The sequence below is a fragment of the Takifugu flavidus genome, chromosome 1 (assembly GCF_003711565.1).
Source record: "Takifugu flavidus isolate HTHZ2018 chromosome 1, ASM371156v2, whole genome shotgun sequence".
NCBI lineage: Eukaryota > Metazoa > Chordata > Actinopteri > Tetraodontiformes > Tetraodontidae > Takifugu > Takifugu flavidus.
In genome coordinates this window covers 25,759,695-25,781,440 of record NC_079520.1, presented here as the reverse complement: position 1 = coordinate 25,781,440, position 21,746 = coordinate 25,759,695, and the positions used below count along the sequence as shown (strand labels likewise).

Genomic DNA, 21,746 nt, shown 5'->3' with positions numbered 1-21,746 from the left:
TGGATCACCAGTAGATGTCAAGAATGAGTTTAGATTAAAACACACCGCACTTTCCTTAGCTATTTTCTCCCAAGTCTCATTGTAAAAATGTAAAATATATCAGCAATATACTTAAGGGTAGGTATACCCCAGAAAATGTATTTAATATTGTATTAGTATGGTTGATGTCTCCATTAAGTTTAGAAAATATGCAAAGACGAGGATCTGCAAAAAAATAAACCAAGCTTATTTAATACTAAAAAGTTTTAATACAGTAAAAGTTCAAAACAAAATCACAAATTGCACAAACAGCAACTCCTAAAAGCTTCTCCCACTCATTTTCTGCTCACCAGCTCCATTAAAAATAGATGAATTCCCTGATTTTCAGTGTGACTAAGCAGGTTCCACCCCAGAAAGCGTCCTAATGAAGCAGAAAGAGCAGCATACTTCTGTTATGGTGTGGACACGTCTTCAAGTACTCCATTCACATTAAAGGCACTTGGAGGCCACGGGGGGTCTTATCAGTGAGGCACCTCCATACAACTTGAGTGCTTACAAATGTACGCAAAGAACCTATAAGTTAATAGAATAGCCCTAAATGAGCTTTACTGATTATCTTTCCCCATTGAAATGCACCCAGACACACAAGGACAGACTTTGGCATAATTGCTGTCTAATTAAGGCTGACAGGATATTTTAAGTTGTAGAGAATGCAGACTTATCCTGCGACGACAAACCGCATCAGACTGATGACAGACGCGAGTGCAGTCTCAAATGGCTGCGAAACCTTCGGAATCATGGTGATTTTGGGTCATTTTGAAGTCCAACTGAGTCTTGAGGCTACAGTCGGTGTTGGCTAACGCTTGTTTCAACAAGGTTTAGACCACACCAGCAGGGCTCTGAGATGGCTCAGTTCCAAACCAAACCAGAGTTTAGACAAAAACAATAAATAAGTTTGATCCAACAGGGGGTATGTAACCTCCCTAACCCCTCCCCTCAGTTGAGACAGTTTATAAAACCACGTGGTGGGTGGGTCTGGTCCCACTTCCTGGAACCCCTGAAGTCACTGGTGCATGTACAGTTGGATGAGGCCTGCCTGGTGCAGCCGCTGCCACAGCGCCATTTCCATCCGGAGGTCGTGGTTCTTGAAGAAGACCACTGACTTCTGTTTTTTATCGTAGTAGTGGTCAGAGTACTTCATGTAGTCTGGGGTCATGAAGCCGTACGCACTCACCTTCAACAGCAGAACACACACACACACCATCTACAGTCAGAATAAACACATTCTCCAAATGTTAAGCCTGGAATTGTTTGGGCCACAGCCACAGGTGCAAAGCAAAGGGGTTTCTACCTTGTCACAGGTGTGGAGCGCTGCCAGCAGCATCACGGCGCCTGTTGACGGACGATAAATGTCCTTATATTTGGTTTTCAGCGTAGCGGAGCGAAGGAATCTGAAGAGCAGCAGAAATGTGCTGTGAGAATGACGCTGCATTTAGCTAAACAACAGGATGAAAGAGGTCCCAGAGCTTCTTCTGTCCCGGACCCTGTGGGAACCTCCCATAGTTCCTGCTCTTCCAAACGCTACTGGCTCACCTGTTCCTGAGGTACCGGACGAAATCTGGGTGGTACATCTTCACCTTCTCCGCAGACACGTCCTTTCCAAAGAATGAGGCTGGACTGTGGAGAGAGACAGCATCAACACACCTTACGGAGAAAAATCTGTTGTTCAACCTGCGGCAGAAGAAAAATCTAAACTCTAGACGTTTTTAAAACCTCAACCTTGAGGAACATGCTGCTTCTTTCTAATATCTGATTATTAAAATCCATTAAACATAATGACTGCATCACACTATTCTGGTCTCACTGGTGGTGTTGCCCTCAGTACTCGTACTCACTTTTGGTTCCGCTGGGGTCCTCTCTCCACCAATGTGTGTGTGGCAGCAGCTTTCACCAGCAGGTAGTCACGGTCATTCTCAGGCAGGAAAATGTATCTGGTTTCCTATTGGATGGGAGCAGGATGTGATTCTGGCTCCTGGTATCTTTCAGAAAGTCTCTCAGCGTTTGTGCTCACCTTGGCTACTGGGGGGGCTTTGAACCCCACACCTGCGTAAACCCTGATGGAGTTCATCAGCGTGGTGGCGGAGAAGGTGTAGTGGGTGGTCCTCGAGCCCACGTCCTTCTCGAAGCCTTTGATGACCGCCCCATTGGTCCTGACACAGAAATACACCGAAACAATGAGCCACACTGTTGAAATGAGCAACAGACCAGTTGCTCTGCTGGTCTTCAGGATGAGGAGGAAGTGTGACATGTTTCCTTATGTGCTGCCATCTTTACAGCTGCCATGTTCAAAAAAACAACTTGTCCACACTACCTCCATCACCCAAAAGCATTTCCCGGTGTGCGTACGTTGCTACCGGTGGTCACAAGTCCTACCTGAACACGTAGTGGTGGCTGTCGATCTCCGTCCCTCTCTTGGAGTCTTTCAGTATCCCCCCGTTTCCCACCACAGCGCAGCGGATGCACTCCGAGTTGTTTCTACGGTCCTTCCAGTCGTCCAACATCTGCCAGTTGGCAGAAGAGTTGAGGACGGACAGAGCGTCCACCAAAGCTGTTGGCACAGAACCCAGAGTCAACCTGGGAAAAACTCACAACTGTGCTCACTGTGATGAGCTGGGAGGCCACAGTGGACAGTTTGTGCTGGTGGTCGCGTTGCTGCGTTTGTGTCTTCCCACTGAAAGGTCTAAATACAGAAGAATAGAAAGATCTCCTTGTTTCCTCATCACATGTAGGCGCTGATATGAAGTGGTGTAATTAAAACTACCCCTTTTTATACCAGTCCGGGTCCATCTGGAGCTATAATTGAGATGTGGGACAAACTTTCCTCCCTGCTGATCCCAATAAATGCTGCCGAAACACAGCAGATTTTCTTTATTCAAAACAGGAAGCAAAAACTCACTGTTGTAATCGACGCCCCCCCAGCCGTGGGCTCCACGGTGCTGACTCAGTCGTCCGTACTCCTCGTGCGTGGCGTGGCGAGCCCACTGCAGGACCGGAACGTTGTTCAGAAAATTCCCACTGAATTCGGTGTTGGCGCGCAGAGTCCGGATGCCGTCGGGGCAGGTCTGAGTGAAGCAGATAAGAGCGTGTTGGCATCCACCCACATGTCTTATCTGAGCTGCAAAGCTCGGCAACATGTCCCATCACACAACCAGTTCCAACAACTTCTACACATTAACTCCTCGCAGTATGTTAAGGATGATACTAAGTCTCAACGTCTTTGAGATGACACACACAACCCATGATCATACGATTTGGGTTGGCTCCCGGTGGGGCCCCTGTTTCAGGAAGTGGCTCTAGGGGTCCTAGCAGGGCAGATGGTGGTGCCTCATTGCGTGGAGGGTCAGGTGTTGCGGAGGAGTCTGCCACCAGCCTAAAGGGGTGGGCATAGGCGCTGTGTTCTTGTCTGGTCCAAAATAAAGAACTGGAACCTTGCATAGACAGCTGGCATATGAGCGGGCGCCGGGCCTGAGCCTGAATGTCGCCCTGATCCGGTGGCGATGCAGCAATGGTGGTTGGTCTGGCTCAACATTTCCATTTGGTGCAGCAGTGTCTGGAGTAGACTCACTTCAAATGTGCATCCTCCAGCAAGGAGTCCATTTTGAGCAACTGCTCAACTGGCTAATTAACCCCCCATTGGCTCAGGGGTCATAAAAAGGCTGTGTGGATGTGCTGATTCCTTTCTCTGCCAAGTAAGCATGCAATTCAATGTTGTCTCAAAATACCGGGTAATATAATCCTGGTAGGGTATTTCTTGAGCTTGTGGCATGGGTTCATGGACGTGCCGATGGCGTCTGTGTTTGAGTGACGTGGGATTATACCCTCAGTAAAGAGGCAAAACCCCACGTACCGAGGAGATGAGTGCAAACATGCACTTCAAAGTGAAGTCATGCCCAGTCAGAGCAGTGAACACTTTGTAGAGACACTTCATGCGCATGGTGGCATTGGCTCCATGGACCACTATGTCCTCGAGGTGGATGGCCATGTCCCAGATCCCTGGCATAACGCAGGACGTGATCTTCTGAATTCAAACCAAAATCCTTTTCAAATGCATCAGTCTGGGAGGTTCCTGAGTAGAGCCAGGAAGGGAGAGGGCGGAGCTAGGGCGATTCCAGCTTTCCTCGTCGCCAGTGTTGCCTTCCAACTACTCCGTTTATTCCTAACGTACACTAACCTTTTTGACGGGGACCTCGATCCTGGTTTGATTTGCACCTCTGGATCTCGGAGTTGAGCGTGACACATTCTGGACTTCTTGCTCTCTTGCCCGGTGTTCCGTGCGTTGGCGCGGGCCTGATGATTTCACGTAGGCCGGGGTCGCTGTAGTCCTACTGTCAACCTTAATCTGCTGGTCTGAAAGCTTCATGGACTCCAGTGACCCACTGTGGGAGACAAACCAGCATTCATTGGTGGGTCAGGCAGAACAGGCAGCTGGAATCATCACAAGAAGTCTGTGTCAACTATGGGTTAATGGTAAATATCCCATGTCTAAGCTCACTTCCTGGTGACTGTGGTCTACAAATAACTTGGCTGATTGCATGTAACCCCCATCGAGTTACACTCTGTGTGTATTTCTTATCACAAAGACGGGGCAAGCTCCACGTCAGGGGCAATAAAGTTGCCATTCTAATGCAAAAGCAACACAACATAGTGCTAAATAGGAAGAGAGACATTCAGTCGTATTTTAACCAATTTAGAAAAATTCATACTGAAGTAAAAGAAAATGCATATTAAGCAGATAAAGTTAGGTGGTCTCCTGGGGGCTAGAACCACAATTTTTTGCACTTTGCAGCAGTAACTATGACACTACTGAAACACTCCTAACTGTGTCATGTTTAACCTTTTTGTGTATGAAATCAAGAGACAAACGGGCAAACTTTGAACCATTTAATATTAATTTAATACTAATCAAAATCTCCCTGCTTCAATAATAAAAAAAAAAATACCAAAGAACTGCCTGCAGAAAATTAAGGTCAGCAATAGAAACCATCATCTATCATCTTCTTCACACCACGATGGTGACCAAGGGGTACGTGTCTCTCTGTGGACCACATGACCGGACACCTGGCTAACCAAAGTACATGACCATTCATGGTCCTTGGGTCATAAAACCCAGCACCTGTTTCAGATGATACCACAGCACACAGTCACTTTGAGTCTCTTAGCAACATTCTCAGACCATAATAGCAAAATTGTCAGATAAGACCGCAGCAATTGGACAATTACAGATACTGTATGTCAGATGGTACCCAAACAGGACCTAAATATTCACTAATTCACTAGTAAATATGTGAACAAATATTAAAAATTTCCACGTAAAAACACAATTGTTGTACAACAATTTTATATAAAAACGTAAAAACCTTGGCTGTTATGTGGCATGTAGGAATGGAAACAATTTCATGTACAGTAGATCATATTTTAAAAGAAGTTTGAAATGACAGAATGTAAAACGAGCAGAAAAACCAGGAAGTGTAACTTGGCTACCTGCTCAGGTGTGTTTGGACCTACCTGCTGTCTCTCTGGATGGAGACTGTCTGTCGCGGAGTGACACAGAATGTCTGCCAGCTCATGCACAGGATATAGACCCACATCAGCACATTCATGGTCAGCGTGGCCAACACCAGCTTCGTCTGCAGCGCCATGGTGCTGCTGGATGGATGCACCCTTCGTTTGACCTTGGGAACACGCCTGATTCCCAACAATATCTGAGCGTTGCCTGGGTGGAGTCACTGATCAGTGAGCAACAGTTGCTGCTAAATGGTCGACTCTAGTTGAGAGGGAGGAAGTGGAATTTTAACTTATTTTATTCGAACTTATTTTATTACTTTATCTTACTTGACACAATAAAACGTCTTCAAACAGCAAGATGCTCATCATCTCTTGTCTACGACGCTTCATGAGGGAAATAAAAAAGCAGAGCGTCTTCAACAATCCTGAAACACTACTGAGCTAAACTCTTCCACCCTGTTCAGAAGTGAATAAAAAGTCAAAACAACCCCGATTCTGAAATTTGAAATATACAATTTCAATCTCTAAATTCACAATTTTCATGTTGCAAATGTCTTTTTAAAAAAAAAAAAAAAAATCATAGTTTTCTGCAGAAACGTGAAGTGCAGTAGGCCCACAAATGAAATGTCCCTCATCAGAAATTAGTCTACACCTGTAAAAAGGATTTTTGTCCTCAAAAGATCCAAGGGTTATAAAAGGTCACAAAAGAACGGGAGGCTGGTTATTGGTTAACCAGGTGGATTTTCATTCTATTCCAAGTGTCCGGTCATGTGGTCCACGGACATGTAATTTTATAATCTGACAACAAAGAAACTGTCTGCATATAAAAATCAGCTCATTGCCAACAGATTAATTAAAACCTCAACTCTTCAATAATAAGAAAAATAGCAAAGAACCGACTGTGTCTGGATTGAAGTTCAGGGCCCCTTTTTTCACGTTTTCACACCTAAAATTGAAGCAAAATGAAGACTGCGTTTACACGACGGTGCGTTTACACGACGGTGTCATAAAGCAAAGGAGTTTTAGACGTCAGATAGTTAAGAGACTCTGACATCTGGGAAGATGATTCATTGTCACATTTCAAAGCAGCATTTCTAAGACCTGAAGCAGACTTCCAAGAGCTCCTCCTCAGGGATGTTTGCTACAACCAGCTGTTATGATAACACGCTGATATTTTTACTCATTATTTCAGGCAACAAGCCAACCCACAATTTGTGGTGGGATCTCTTCACTCACCACGATGGTGACCAAGACGTGTGGGCCACATGACCAGACACTTGGCAAACCAAATTAGTCTGGAAAAGTCTTGAAAATGAGCAACAGCGCTAATCAACTGCTGCTAATCAACTGCTGCTAATCAACTCCTCAACACAATGAAACTTCTTTAAATAAAAGGAAGACCCCACAGAACACTAAGGTTCTCTCAGACGCTCCATAAGGTTAATAAAACCAGACCAGAGACAGGATCCAAATGCAGCACACCAAGGATAGCGAGATTCACCGATTCATATTGGTGGTTGGATACAAAAACGTGCGACTGCACTGGTAAATTCAGGGTGCATTGGACATAATAGAGATGAATTTGGAGTGCGGCTCTTGTAGCCTGTCTGCATCAGTAAATTCTACGAATAACTTGAGTATATATGTATATTTTTTTTGCATTTATTCCTTGTCTTATGGTGTTTCTGAGGCTGAGTACACACAACAAGCACAAAGACAAACGAGAGCGACGTCAGCAGCGAGGAGATATTTCATCCACCAAAAAAAGACACACAAAAACAATAATTCTCGATTTTTAAGCAAGGAGGTAACGACGAGCAGAATCTGCAAACTTTGCCCTGTAGCTGTCAGGAGAACTCCAAACCTGGTGACGCACATGAAAAGACAGCAAGAAGTGGGACCCCCTGTTCAATTCCTAATAAAAAACTTCTTTTTTTCCTCCTCATAGAGGGGAGAACTATGGATATTGCACTTGGGAAAGAATTTAAACACCTTGGTGAGAGTATCATTTACAACAACTGTTACTGGCTGGTAAAATACTTTCCTTTAAATCTGTAATATGCGATTCGATTTTCATTCTTGTAAAATTAAATTACATTAATTTAAGCCGCAACGACTAAGACAGGGGTCGGCAACCTGTGGCTATGGAGCCGCATGCGGCTCTTAAGCGCCGCCCTAGTGGCTCCCTGGAGCTTATTAAAAATATGAAAAGGAAATTGTTTTAATATAATTTCTGTGGGAGGAATAAAGTGACAATCATTCTTAAAGTTTACCAATGTGTATAACAAATATTTAATTTCAACATCTCATTATAATGGAAGTTAAACTTAAAGTGGCCATGTGGTGCGTCATTCTCTCCAGGATGCTCATTATGTGTTTATAGCCTACTTATCATTTGGAAAGTAGGCTAATACAGCTAATATAGACACTTACAGCATGTGTTGCCATCATTATAAGCCGAATATAAGGCTTTTAATTTTTTGCGGCTCCAGACAGATTTGTTTCTTGTTTTTTTGGTCCAATATGGCTCTTTCAACATTTTGGGTTGCCGACCCCTGGACTAAGAACACGAGGGCGAACCGCCAGAACGCAGACAGCAGACAAATCCCGAAGTGGAAAGATTTATTTGCAAAACTTGTCGTGCAGAATCGTGCAAAAGAACCCAACAAGGAACGGTGCTCTACGACGGAGGGTGGGGTCGTGGAGACACGAAAGTTAGTTTTAACTCGAACAGCGAAGTTGCGGAGTCTGTGAAGCCTCGATTACCAACAGCAACGAAACGATCGGCTGGTGTTGGCGGCTTAAAAGGATTCCCAATCAGGAAGAGCCGGGAAACAGGGTAACCACGCCCCCTAATGGAAGTCAATGGCAATTACAAGAGAAACAGTAAACACAGGATGGTCAACTAAGAACTAACCAGTCTGTCATACAGTAGTATGAGTTAATAATGGTCATATTATTTGCATTATGCACATTGTTGCTAATGTGCTTTCTGAAACTGTTCAACTGTTTCAAAGTTTCATACGTTTTGTAGAGTTACAGAGAGAGACAAAATCATTATAGGAGTCCTTATTTCATCTCTTTTTAATCAAGCCATTTTGAAATCCTTTTTAAAGTCGAATTTTATCTTAAATAGAAGTGAATTGTATCACATCATATTGACAAGGGAGTATTGGTGGTAGCGTATGGATGCATATCGGACAGGCCACAGTGGTGTAGATATACAGCACACACAAATAAGGTTTAATCAAAAAGGGTCTTAATTTAAGACCAACAACTCCCATAAGGGTTGACTGGCGCGACTCACAGCAGAAAGCAAACCCAATCCAAAAGTAATCCACAGAAATACTTAATCGTCCAACAGGTGTTGAAATCGTCTGAGAGGTTGGACAAAGAAGGACCAGCTCTAGGAATTTACTTATCTCAGTGACCTGCTCAGGGTGTCGAACCTCAACGTCTGAGATAAAGGCCAGGTCCAGAATGTGACAAGCAAAAACAAAGGACCTCTTCTCAGGCCTGTAACCCTCCTAGTCTAGCAGATATTAGAGTCCTCTATTGGAACAACATTAACGTAGCAGGGGTCTGACTGAGAAAACTGGACCACCACCAACGAGGTGAGGAGGCCGAGGAACTGGAGTTATTGGGACCAGAGGGCTCTTATGGACAAGTCTTACCCTGGACACATGGAAGTTTGTGTGGAAGTGGGTAGCTTACTGCCAACAGATTGACAACCTTGTCAATGGATGAACGTGGGCACCAACTTCTGTGACTTGACCCGAAGGGGTGAAAAGATTCGGATTGAGATCAGACAGGACAGGCCTTGACCCAGTATCTTGTGTCCTCTTCCAAGGTGGACCCGCAAAAAAAGGATGGAGAACATCTCATATTGGTTTGCTACCCAGGTGAGAGCCACGCGTTTGGGGGAATGAGCCCACTCCAGCACCTCAGGTCTCAATGGCAGAGGGACATAGAGATAATCCAGGAGACAGGCCCCGGGTCTGGACTGCCCTTCAGTACCGTAACTCATTCTCTCCTTGATCTCTCAGGACAGTGTGGCAAGCCTGTAGAGGGAAGGGACTTTAGCAACTGCCGGGACGAGGCGTGAGCCTCGAAATTGAGGGAACCAGGATGACAAGAGAGATTGAAATTGAAAAACTAAGGTCCGGCGTGCCTGGTGGGAGTCTTTTGTGGTTTGGTTGTATTCAAGGTTCTTCTGATCTGTCATAACCAAAAGGTTACTTCCCCATTCAGACGTACACGTGACCTCAGATAGCAAATGTCCTGAGTACCCCGCAGGGTAAGCCATCTGGTTCGACCTTGTTTGTTTGATCTTTGATCCTTGCCTCAGCATTCCCTTTGCTCTTTCTCACACACACAGACACCAGTATGAAACATCATTTTTAATTAATTTGTTTTCAGTGGTGGATTACTTTGGCATTTCGTCATAAACCTTCAAAAATGATAGCGTCCTCTCCTAGTCTCAGTTCTATGGGTATCTTAGCTACTTCACTTTGTTTTTGTTTTTTTAAAATGAGCAAACTCACTGGGGTCCTTCAAGGCCAGGAACCTACACAGGGTTCTCTGCCTGGGAAGTTCCCACTACCGTACAGCCTTCAGCCTTACGGAAGAACAGGTGCACACTGCCAAACCACAGTTCTAAAGCATCCAATGCTATCACACTTTTCTATTAGGTTCACAACTATTAAACTTAAATTGTAAATCATATTCTTTTAATCCTTTAAGCTGAGGAAAATATATGCTATACTCTATACCGTCAAGAACTCCAAAGTCCTTCAACCATAAATGGTTTTTAATGAGGTCATGGTTTGGTTCTAGTTATAAAGTGAATTATTAATCAGAGTGCAAAATGTACAACTGTATTTTATAAGACTGATAATTGTCTAATAATTATATATTGACAATGAATTATTTATGTTTGCCAAATCCAGGATTCATTAACCTTAGCAGGTAAACACCAAAAATGGTGCCCCTTGCACATGACCAATAAGACACTAGAACATTCTTACTCCAGTCTGATAAATCATGCAAAAAGGTGTCACACAAGGCCGAGCAGTTTCAGGCGTCTGGTGGGCCCTGGTCCAAAAGTGGAAGTCCACGACCTCCCTGGTGCTCAATCCACCCTTTCTGAAGACCTTCAGCTCCCCAGTGAAGGAAGCAAAAGAACAAGAGTTTGTCAAAAAGGCTGTGCATGTGCTGGATCACCAGTAGATGTCAAGAATGAGTTTAGATTAAAACACACCGCACTTTCCTTAGCTATTTTCTCCCAAGTCTCATTGTAAAAATGTAAAATATATCAGCAATATACTTAAGGGTAGGTATACCCCAGAAAATGTATTTAATATTGTATTAGTATGGTTGATGTCTCCATTAAGTTTAGAAAATATGCAAAGACGAGGATCTGCAAAAAAAATAAACCGAGCTTATTTAATACTAAAAAGTTTTAATACAGTAAAAGTTCAAAACAAAATCACAAATTGCACAAACGGCATCTCCTAAAAGCTTCTCCCACTCATTTTCTGCTCACCAGCTCCATTAAAAATAGATGAATTCCCTGATTTTCAGTGACTAAGCAGGTTCCACCCCAGAAAGCGTCCTAATGAAGCAGAAAGAGCAGCATACTTCTGTTATGGTGTGGACACGTCTTCAAGTACTCCATTCACATTAAAGGCACTTGGAGGCCATGGGGGGTCTTATCAGTGAGGCACCTCCATACAACTTGAGTGCTTACAAATGTACGCAAAGAACCTATAAGTTAATAGAATAGCCCTAAATGAGCTTTACTGATTATCTTTCCCCATTGAAATGCACCCAGACACACAAGGACAGACTTTGGCATAATTGCTGTCTAATTAAGGCTGACAGGATATTTTAAGTTGTAGAGAATGCAGACTTATCCTGCGACGACAAACCGCATCAGACTGATGACAGACGCGAGTGCAGTCTCAAATGGCTGCGAAACCTTCGGAATCATGGTGATTTTGGGTCATTTTGAAGTCCAACTGAGTCTTGAGGCTACAGTCGGTGTTGGCTAACGCTTGTTTCAACAAGGTTTAGACCACACCAGCAGGGCTCTGAGATGGCTCAGTTCCAAACCAAACCAGAGTTTAGACAAAAACAATAAATAAGTTTGATCCAACAGGGGGTATGTAACCTCCCTAACCCCTCCCCTCAGTTGAGACAGTTTATAAAACCACGTGGTGGGTGGGTCTGGTCCCACTTCCTGGAACCCCTGAAGTCACTGGTGCATGTACAGTTGGATGAGGCCTGCCTGGTGCAGCCGCTGCCACAGCGCCATTTCCATCCGGAGGTCGTGGTTGATGTAGAAGCCAACTGGATGGTAGTTGTTGTCGTAGTAGTGGTCAGAGTACTTCATGTAGTCTGGGGTCATGAAGCCGTACGCACTCACCTTCAACAGCAGAACACACACACACACACACCATCTACAGTCAGAATAAACACATTCTCCAAATGTTAAGCCTGGAATTGTTTGGGCCACAGCCACAGGTGCAAAGCAAAGGGGTTTCTACCTTGTCACAGGTGTGGAGCGCTGCCAGCAGCATCACGGCGCCTGTTGACGGACGATAAATGTCCTTATATTTGGTTTTCAGCGTAGCGGAGCGAAGGAATCTGAAGAGCAGCAGAAATGTGCTGTGAGAATGACGCTGCATTTAGCCAAACAACAGGATGAGAGAGGTCCCAGAGCTTCTTCTGTCCCGGACCCTGTGGGAACCTCCCACAGTTCCTGCTCTTCCAAACGCTAATGGCTCACCTGTTCCTGAGGTAACGGACAAAATCTGGGTGGTACATCTTCACCTTCTCCGCTGACACGTCCTTTCCAAAATACAAGCTTGGGCTGTGGAGAAAAGAGCAGGACGACCGTGGATGACAGAGAAAAATGTGCTGAATGATCAAATGCGTGGTTGTTCGTTTCCCTCCTTTCATACAGTCGCTGCTCCAGTGATTTGGCTACTCAGTGATGGAGACATTCCCAGAATACTTTTGGAAAATAAATATTTGTTCGCAAATAATGTGTCTGTGTGAATCTTAAATTTATGAGAGAATATCAACTTTGTTCATGCTAACGGGTTTGTCTCGGAATATATTGGCATTATTAGGCGAAAATGTTGTATTTTCAGTCTGAATGCTGAGAGGCCATTAAATAATTTGCATAATAAAGCCAAGAGGGCATCTCAGGCTGCAAATATTGCCATTAAATAATCACAGTGCTGGAAACCTGCCGCCGAAGCTCTTCTTCTCAAGTTAGCATGATCGATAAAGGTGCGCGTATCAATACATTAGCAGTAGGTATATAAACATTCAATTTTCCAGAGGACATCACGTTAGCGCTTCCATTAAAGGTCGCGTAGCTATTCAATTGATTTGTTAGAAAGAATTCAGGGGAAAAACTGTCTCCCGGGGAACCATCTCTGCCCTTCAGAGTCTCTTGACAGACTTTCCAGTGACAAATCAGAATGAGACAGGCAGGTGCATCACTGTCATCGGGTAAATTCACGGGACCGCTTTCATATAGCAGGTGAGCTTAGCCACTAATATCCCGGGTTGGTTGCTGGGAGGAAGTGCTGAAACGACCCAGGACGAAGCCGGATTTTTCACGCAATGTGAGGGTTCGATAATTCAATCATTCAATCTGAATTGAGGATTGTATCATATCATCATGTTGTTGCCCTGCGTACTTGTACTCACTCTCGGTTCCGCTCGGGTCCTCTCTCCACCAGTGTGTGTGTGGCAGCAGCTTTCATCAGCAGGTAATCCCGGTCATGGTCGGGCAGGAAAATGTATCTGGTTTCCTATTGGATGGGAGCAGGATGTGATTCTGGCTTCTGGTATCTTTCAGAAAGTTTCTCAGCGTTTGTGCTCACCTTGGATACTGGGGGGGCTTTGAACCCCACACCTGCGTAAGCCCTGATGGAGTTCATCAGCGTGTTGGTGGAGAAGGTGTAGTGGGTGGTCCTCGAGCCCACGTCCTTCTCGAAGCCTTTGATGACCGCCCCATTGGTCCTGGCACAGAAATACACTGAAACAATGAGTCACATTGAAGAGGACAACAAAACAAGCTAACTGAACGTGCTAGCAGAGCAACATCAGCTAACAGAACCAGTTTTAAAAAAAAACAAAAAAAACAGTCCAACAGATATCAACAATTCTGTTGCTTTGCTGGTTTTCATCATCAGGAAAGAAAAAGATGCGTTTCCTCATGTGTTGCCGTCTTTACTGTGGCCATCGTGGATTATCAAAAATGCAGCCTTGTGTTCATATGATCACAGATTTATAGCTGGGTTTCCCATAATTCCACATTGCCTTCATCTCCCAAAAGCATTTCCCGGTCTGTTTCATCTCCTGCAAAGAACCAATCCCAAGAACCAAGTTGAGATCAGAGGTCCTGCTTCCCTCTGGAGATGGCAACGATCACCCTGGGCCAAGACTTCTTCTGATGGTCTAACCTACATCAGTGAGCTAACAGGAAGATAACAGGAGGAAGCGCTTCAGTGAAAAAAGCTACGCTTTGCCAACCTGAGGCTGAGGCATAAGACAGAAGCTGGAAGGTAACCCAGTGAATGTGGGCCAGAACAGCAAAGCTCCTTAGGAGGGTGGGAATCAGGGCCCAGGTTGCTTAAGTTGGCCAACACACCCGAGAGGGGGAGCCACTGGCCCTGGCTGAAGAGGTGGGACACCATCTGAGCTCCGGGGGGGTACCAACCACAGGACACAGACCCAGGCAAACCTATGGTCTTATGATGACATGAGCCATCTTCAAGAACTCTGGGAAATCTAAAGTGGCACCAGCACCAAGGATCACATCCTCTACTCCTGTTGGTGGTCTTGGTGCGGCGATAAAGTCCGAATGAGAAATGATTAACTAAAAAAACCAGCAGTTTGGAGTGTTGATAAGAAACAAAGAATGAAGGAGCAGCTTAGTCAGTGTAAACAGACTCAACTAGCAGGATATACTGACTACAGCTCCTGGTCCACTTGCAATACTCCGATCGTTCTCCTTCCTCACAATTTCCTGCATCTGCTTCATGTTTGTGTTATTAATAATAAGAATTGCTGTATTTCTTCACGTTAGGGATGAGTTACTGTCCCGAGGACACTAACCAGGCCTCCTACCTGAACACGTAGTGGTGGCTGTCGATCTCCGTCCCTCTCTTGGAGTCTTTCAGTATCCCCCCGTTTCCCACCACAGCGCAGCGGATGCACTCCGAGTTGTTACTACGGTCCTTCCAGTCGTCCAACATCTGCCAGCTGGCAGAAGAGTTGAGGACGGACAGAGCGTCCACCAAAGCTGTTGGCACAGAACCCAGAGTCAACCTGATCCGACAGTATCTCCACACAGGAACATGTCACAGCGGACCCCTGACCCCTCGAACTCGGGCACCGTTGTTGTGTCAGAATAGATAAAGAGGTGTCATGTGAGGGCGCACGGGAGGAAACCAGTGCTGTGCCAACGTGGACGGTTTGTGCTGGTCTTCATGTTCCTGTGTTTGGTTTTTTCCACTGAAAGTTCCAAATGCAGAAGAAAATACAACCAGCTCTTCACCACATGCAGTCGGGGATCTCAAACAGTGTAATTACAACGGCCCCACGTCCTGTTTACACCAGTCTGGATCCCTCTGGGACTATAATTGAGGCTTGGGAGAAGCTTTCCTCCCTTGCTGATCCATATAAATGAAAGAGTCGAGATTTTCTGTATTTAAAGAATTCTGGAATTAAAATCCAAATAAAACTCACTGTTGTAATCGACGCCCCCCCAGCCGTGGGTTCCCGTGTACCGACTCAGGCGCCCGTACTGTTGAAGGGTGGCGTGGCGAGCCCACTGCAGGACCGGAACGTTGTTCAGAAAATTCCCACTGAATTCCGTGTTGGCGACCCGAGTCCGGACGCCGTCGGGGCAGGTCTGAGTGAAGCAGATAAGAGCGTGTTGGCATCCACCCACATGTCTTATCTGAGCGGCAACATGTCCCGTCACACGACCATCATGAGTTCAAAACTGCTAAACATTAACTTCCAAATCCTCTTCGGAAAATAATCACGCTATTCCGGGGCTGCAGGGCTACTAATTTACGCAGAGCGGGATTTATTGATGCCTAATCTGGACAAGGTGAGGACACAAAGTTAAACATATCCCAGCGATCGTCTCAGCATTTCAGGAGGATCCCGGCTGAGCCGCGAGGAAAACCCCGCAGATATGCCCCATTCACACCCGCGAGGAGTTCCAGGAGCCAGAGGAAGTTTCCGCTCCGGCTGGAACAAGTGATGCTCCGCTGAAGACTCAACAGGGATGACGCAGACGGGGGAGGCTGACTGAATTTCCCCGTTAAAAGACCCACCCAGCACTCGACAGCGAGCGTCACCCGCTGACAGCAGCCTGACGAAGACCAGACATGTGATCTGGCGCAGGGATCTGGCGCGCCTGGTCATGTGACATGTCACAAGGGTTGTTCTGTGTAAACAGATCACCTCTCCCACCTTAATCGCCGCTGATTCGTTTTATTCCAGGATTCTTTAGTTTTCCTATCTGATCGGACTGATTGGACACTGTAAAAATGACAGAGCTCTGCTGTGTTCCCGAGACGTTAAAATAAACCCATTAACAGACCACACCCCGGGTCACATGCTCCTTTGTTTCTGGGAAGAGGACCCGCAGCAGAGTTTCAAGAGCTCCTGCTGAAGGATGTTTGCTTCAACCAGCTGTTTCAGGAAGACGCTGACATTTTCTCTCCAGTTCACTCAGGCAACAAGCAAACTCACAGTTTGTGGCGGGATCTCTTCACTCATGTACTCGTCTCCAATAAAGGGGGAGTCCGTTGTTCCGGTTCCCCGTGCGGGCTGCTGGGGGGCCTGGATCCTGGTTTGATCTGCTCCTCCGGCTTGAGGACCAGAGCGTGACACATCAACACCGTCTTGCTCTCCGGCCCAGTGTTCCGTGTGTTGGTGCAGGCCCGATGATTGCACGTAGGCCGGGGTGGCCTTGGTCCACCCCCCACCATTAGGCTGCTGGTCTGAAGGCTTCGCAGACTCCAGTGAGCCACTGTGGGAGACAAACGTTCAGTGGTGGGTCAGGCAGCACGTACAGCTTGAAAAACGTCACACCAAGTCCGTGTCGACTGGTTGGATGCTAAACGTCCCATGTCTGACCTCACTTCCTGGTGGTTACGGCTGCTTAGATTAGCATAAAGGTTGGTGGTTCGACCAAGGACGCGGCCCAGTAAATAACCCTGGACGGAATTTCGAAGCCTCGTCTGGATCCTCACGTGACTATTTGGTCCTGCCGAGCCCAAAACAAACCTTTCACAAACAGCCATGTCCCCCCCACCCCTCCCAACTTAATGCATCTTATCAGGAGCTTTCAAGGCTGGAGGGCTGCCCGTCGCAACAAAGCGCACGTTTGACGGACGCGTGCGAGAGACCGCCTCCATTGAAACACTTCCAGGAGCCTTTTTACAGGAGTGCAGCCACTTCGCTGTGTGGCGCCTTTGTTCAAACCACAATGGTACAACTAGACGAGAAATAAGTGCTGGTTACTAAAAACCCGCGGAACGTTCCAGAGTTTAACCCTTGAACCCCCATGAAACGGTCTTGCCTCTCCCCCATCACTCACATACACAGCACGTGGCTCCTGTACGTGTTCTGACACCACGTATGTGCTGGATTTCGTTTGATCCTAAACCTTTCAAACGAGCTTCAGGAGAGGTGACATGAATAAAAGGGCTTTGTCCAGTTTCCAGGATTATTTTCCACAGTTCCACCAGTTCAGCAGATCAAAATGGCTGCAGAGGGACTAAACACAACCATTTGTGGACCAGAGGAAGCCTTTTGTAGCATTTATTCTTTTAATAGAATACTTTCAGGATATGTTGCATATCAGGAAACGAGCCAACACAAAGTGCCCTGCAAACGTGCAGATTTAACAGAATTTCACAGCCACATTTTTCACGTGGCAACTGTCGTTTTTTTTTCAATAACTTCTGTATTATTTTGGTCTTCGGCAGCACCTGGACGTGCAGCGAGCCCTGTAATCAAACGGCCCTCGTTATCTCTCTGGGATTTCAACCATCTGCTCTATGCGAGATAAAAAGATGCCTGCGCGAGACGTTGAGGATCCTTTACAACGTAGGTTGCCGTCAGTGATCATAGCGTCCGTTTTACTTTTTGCAGGTGTCAGATAGCAAAGCTGCGGTCATTCTTTTTCCGACTATCTCATACCATAATAGTCAATGTGTCAGATAAGACAGCAGCAGTTGGACAGTCAGTGTCAAAGACAGGTCAGATGGTGTCAAAACAAGAGCTATACCTTCCCTAAAGAGTAAATATTTAACCAGTGATGGAATGAAACTAAGCAAAGGACAACCATTTAACGATGGCAATTTTTACATAAAAGTCACATGTTGAAGGAAGTTTACAGTCACACGGGACCGTGTGACTGTAAACTTTTCTAAAAAGAGCAGAAAAAAAACAAAACAGCAGAAAGTGGAACTTTACCACCCGCTCACCCGGCTCAGGTGGGTGTTGGCTCACCTGCTGCCGCCCTGCATGAAGACCCTGAACGACGGTGTGGACCACGACGACTCCCAGCTCATGCACAGGATGTAGACGCACAGCAGGAAGCTCACGGCCAGCGAGGCCAACACCAGCCTCCTCTGCAGCGCCATGCCCGCTAAGGTGCCCTCCACCAGCTGGCTCGCCGTGCCCTTCGGTTTGCCTGCAGGAACATGGAGGAGGCGGGTGAGGATGCCGCCACCCACCCCCCTTCAACAGGTTTTGTGTTGATTTCCTGGGGGCGGGGGGGAGTGGGGAATGTGGGGATTTAATTAGCCCACAACAGAATCTGGGCTCCTCTCAGCACCACCACAGAGGGAGGAGCCACGGAGAGTTTGACCAAGGAAACTTTCAAAATAATCCCATTTTAATGACACTCAGTCCTCCTCTTACTCACGTTCCGGCCTCCACATCTACCTTCTGCTCTCACCGCTTCCTGCAACCATCCCCCCCCCCGCCACAAAGTCAGAGAAGGTTCAGATTAAACTGCCAGGATAGAAAGCACAAAAACTCTCCTTTGGTTTAACGTCTGAGGTGAATTTCAGTCATTTCTCTGCCAGAATTTACAGGAATCGCTCCGACCTCTCTCTTCTGCCTCAGTCGTAATTAAGAGAAGGAAAGAGTTGAAACAGCTTGAAGTGAACAGCAGAAGTGAAGATGTGGGCTGACAAATGACAAAAACAGGAAGCCGAAATGCGGCCTGAAACGCCGGTGTTGAAGTGGAGCGGCTGAATCTTCAGCAAGTGCGTGGAGACGCTCCTGAGAGGAACCTCGGAGCTGTAACCTCCTTCACACCCCTGTGGACACCAGGCCCACGGAGCCACCCGGGGCTCTGACCTCCTCTGAAGTGACGGAAAGAATTCACCCCAGTGATCCTGTAATAAAGGCCCCCCCGGTCAGCCTCTACTAACACAGAAGTGAGGAGACGTTCTGACTATGAATCACAGGGTGAGGAACCACGAGTGTCTCCACGTCTGCTGTAACGGAAACATTTCTGCGATTCAAAAAGGAAACGCTGTCTCACCAGGAGAGGAAGTAGACCCAAGACTCCCGTCCCCCGTCCCCTCATGATGGTGAGCATGTGGACATGTTCCTCTCGGGTCCCTGCGCTCATCTGAGCGTGGAGCCGTTGCACACCAGCCTCTGAGCGCTGCCTGGGCGGAGCCACAGACAAATGAGCAACAGCTGCTGGCAATTGGTCAACCCCCCTTCAACTACAGGGAGAGAGACAGAGGATGGGGGGGGGGGGGGACAGGGAGGGGAGAAGGTGGGGGTAGAGAAAGGGGGAAGGAGAGAGAGGGAGGGGTAGAAAGGGCAAGGGAGAGATATGTAGAGAGACTCAGAGGGAGAGGGAGGGAGAGACTCAAAGACAAAAATAAGATCCTGTTTTTAGATGGTCAGGTTGCCAGGCCAGTAGGTCACCTGCATAGATGTTTAAATTTACAGATACAGTTTTAATAAAGTTTCCTTTCATGTCTCTGCCTGCTTTAATATTTCAATTTATTACAAAATAACAGAGCTGCTGCGCCAGAATATGACTAACTGGAACATTGAATTAGCTCATTTATCCAGCCGCGGCGGGTGCGGTCTTAAGCCAGTCCAGAGGCCACGCCCACCTAATTTTGTAACTGGTCAAACTGGGTGTTGCTGATCGCAGGAAGAAAATGTGTAATTTAAACACGTATTGGACAAAGTGAATGATGAAATGACAGTGATAAAAAAAATTTCAGTAATAAAATCAAAACAACACACTGAATTCAAGGATACGTTTGATCATGTGACATTAGCCACGCCCACTTCCACCTAACCTCTTTGAACTGTCGCTGGGACATTTCTCCAATGGGGATGAAAGTGTTTAAAGCTTGAATTGAAATTGGAATCAAAGATGAAAAAGAAAAATGAAAAAAAAATGAAAAAAGGCCTCTGAAAAATAAAGCCTGAATTTAAAGCGCGTCATTTTGAGTCAAGTCTGGCACGACGGCGGACGGGAGACATTTCTGTTCGGTTTCCACTAACGGGAGTGAAAAATCCAGGGAATCTGAGCAGAGGGGCTTTTGGCTGGAAGTGACTTTACTGGAGGGTGAGGAGGAGGAAAAACTGGGAGGGGGTGAGAAGAAGTGGGTCAGATGTGGACATAATTCCAGATGTAAAGACTCAAATATCCCAGAGGTGGTTTTGGCCTCCACTCAGTCAGCAATGAAGGAGGAACGGCGCCACAATTATGGTGGAAGCAACATTTCTACATAGTTGGAGGAGTGAAGGAACAGCCTGAACATCAAGCACACGCTGCCTGGAACTAAGACGTTCCTTACACTCCATTATTAAATAACAACGCAATCAGAGTTTAACAGAGGACCAAAATCATGAATAAAGATCCTTACTTATGTCACGTTTACGGTTCAAATCTCTGTCGCCTTAAAATCACTGCAGACTTCAAACCAGATGTTTTAGATTCCACAGGGAAGGAGAGTGGACTGGTCCGAAACCAGCAGTGATGGTCTGAAACAGCGAGGGATGATGGGAAATTGTGTGTGTGTGTGTGTGAGAGGGGGGGCGGTACAGAAACAAACAAATGTGTGTTTTTCTGCAGTGAACAGAGGCGAAGGGCACAGCTGAGTTTTCCCAACAGTCGGCTTTTTATTCTCCCATCAGATCAGTCGTCAGTCGTAGCGTCAGCAAGAAAAACTGGACCAAAACACAGTGTGTGTGTGTGTGTGTGTGTGTGAGCTGGAACTCACACCAACACAAACAGTGGAAAAGGCACATCTGGTGTTTGTGTGACACCAGCAGAGTCATGTGGGGTCAGACTGGGAGGACTGGCGGCACACAAAGGCCAAGCTTACTGGCACTTGTGGGACGGGCATGTGAGAGGAACGCCAGCTCACGGCATTAACGCCCCCCCCTCAGCAGCGGGGCGCTCGTCGTGAGCGTGAAGGTCTTCCTGTCGGCACCTTCCTTCTTCCTTCCAAGCTTGTTTATTTCTGCACATTTCTTTATAAATGGGGACATTTCTCCCACTCCCGTCGGGCTTTTGTCAAAAATTCGACACTTTGGCGTAACTTCTGACTCTCACGGAGCCTCTAATGGATCGACACCTCCACCCCCCCGAAGTAAAGCTCCCGCTTAATTATGAGTGAAGCCCAATTCAGAGTAAAATAACCAAAGAACCAAGTACATTTATTGAGAGAGAAAGTTAGGTTTTAGCAGCAAAGGTGACCTTGACAGTGCAGCTGGGACAGAAGCGCCAACCAACTCGAGTTTAACCACCTAAACGTGACGTGAAGTCTCACCGTCTCCTCACAAAGGAGTCAAAAGTTCAGCCCTTCTGGAAAACTGATGACAAACGGAGCATGCTAAAGTACTAAACTGGGAAAAATAAATAAATAACAACCCCCTCCCCGATAAATACGAAGCGATGGCAGCATCTGAATAAAAGGCTTCGCTTCCAGGTTTAAAGTTTCGGCTGCTCCGGCCCCTCCACACCTCACCGACTCGGGCTGTCTACCTGAAATCTTAACCCACAAAGACTTTCTGTGTCCGTGGGGTGAGGGGGGGGGCAGACTTCAGCATTGTTTTAAACACAAAGAACCAAGAACATTTGTTTAAATCATCATAAAGCCCGT

The 21,746-nt window shown here is 46.3% G+C and overlaps 2 protein-coding genes across 3 annotated transcripts; both read right to left on the bottom strand.

Moving 5' to 3' along the window:
* Positions 1 to 225: 225 nt before the first annotated feature.
* On the bottom strand, positions 226 to 5,843 carry LOC130536199 (alpha-N-acetylgalactosaminide alpha-2,6-sialyltransferase 2-like). The gene is made up of 10 exons (XM_057051925.1): positions 5,545 to 5,843; positions 4,211 to 4,415; positions 3,887 to 4,057; positions 2,936 to 3,179; positions 2,413 to 2,587; positions 2,051 to 2,189; positions 1,875 to 1,978; positions 1,573 to 1,656; positions 1,331 to 1,430; positions 226 to 1,213 (listed from the first exon to the last, which is right to left on the bottom strand). The coding sequence occupies exons 1-10, from the start codon at positions 5,676 to 5,678 to the stop codon at positions 1,043 to 1,045; spliced, it is 1,527 nt and encodes a 508-aa protein (XP_056907905.1). The 5' UTR covers positions 5,679 to 5,843; the 3' UTR covers positions 226 to 1,042.
* A 5,142-nt stretch (positions 5,844 to 10,985) lies between these two features.
* LOC130529579 (alpha-N-acetylgalactosaminide alpha-2,6-sialyltransferase 2-like) lies at positions 10,986 to 20,623 on the bottom strand. Of its 2 annotated transcripts, XM_057041188.1 has the most exons (11): positions 20,505 to 20,623; positions 19,148 to 19,337; positions 18,103 to 18,286; positions 16,336 to 16,615; positions 15,316 to 15,481; positions 14,695 to 14,869; positions 13,446 to 13,584; positions 13,270 to 13,373; positions 12,335 to 12,418; positions 12,093 to 12,192; positions 10,986 to 11,971 (listed from the first exon to the last, which is right to left on the bottom strand). In XM_057041188.1, exons 3-11 carry the CDS (start codon positions 18,234 to 18,236, stop codon positions 11,801 to 11,803), a joined length of 1,353 nt encoding a protein of 450 aa, XP_056897168.1. In that variant the 5' UTR covers positions 18,237 to 18,286; positions 19,148 to 19,337; positions 20,505 to 20,623; the 3' UTR covers positions 10,986 to 11,800. The 2 variants fall into 2 exon arrangements, with proteins under 2 accessions (XP_056897168.1, XP_056896345.1); XM_057040365.1 differs by lacking the exons at positions 19,148 to 19,337; positions 20,505 to 20,623 and adding an exon at positions 18,521 to 18,590.
* Positions 20,624 to 21,746: the final 1,123 nt, after the last annotated feature.

Excerpts from the sequence above, each read along its gene's own strand:
- LOC130536199 (XM_057051925.1), bottom strand. The coding sequence starts at position 5,678 with ATGGCGCTGCAGACGAAGCTGGTGTTGGCCACGCTGACCATGAATGTG. Across the intron at positions 4,058-4,210 it reads TCGAGGTCCCCGTCAAAAAG|AAGATCACGTCCTGCGTTAT; the intron begins GTTAGTGTACGT and ends GTTTGAATTCAG. Across the intron at positions 1,431-1,572 it reads GTCCGGTACCTCAGGAACAG|ATTCCTTCGCTCCGCTACGC; the intron begins GTGAGCCAGTAG and ends GCTGCTCTTCAG.
- LOC130529579 (XM_057040365.1), bottom strand. Across the intron at positions 12,419-13,269 it reads GGACCCGAGCGGAACCGAGA|CCCAAGCTTGTATTTTGGAA; the intron begins GTGAGTACAAGT and ends TTTTCTCCACAG. Across the intron at positions 12,193-12,334 it reads GTCCGTTACCTCAGGAACAG|ATTCCTTCGCTCCGCTACGC; the intron begins GTGAGCCATTAG and ends GCTGCTCTTCAG.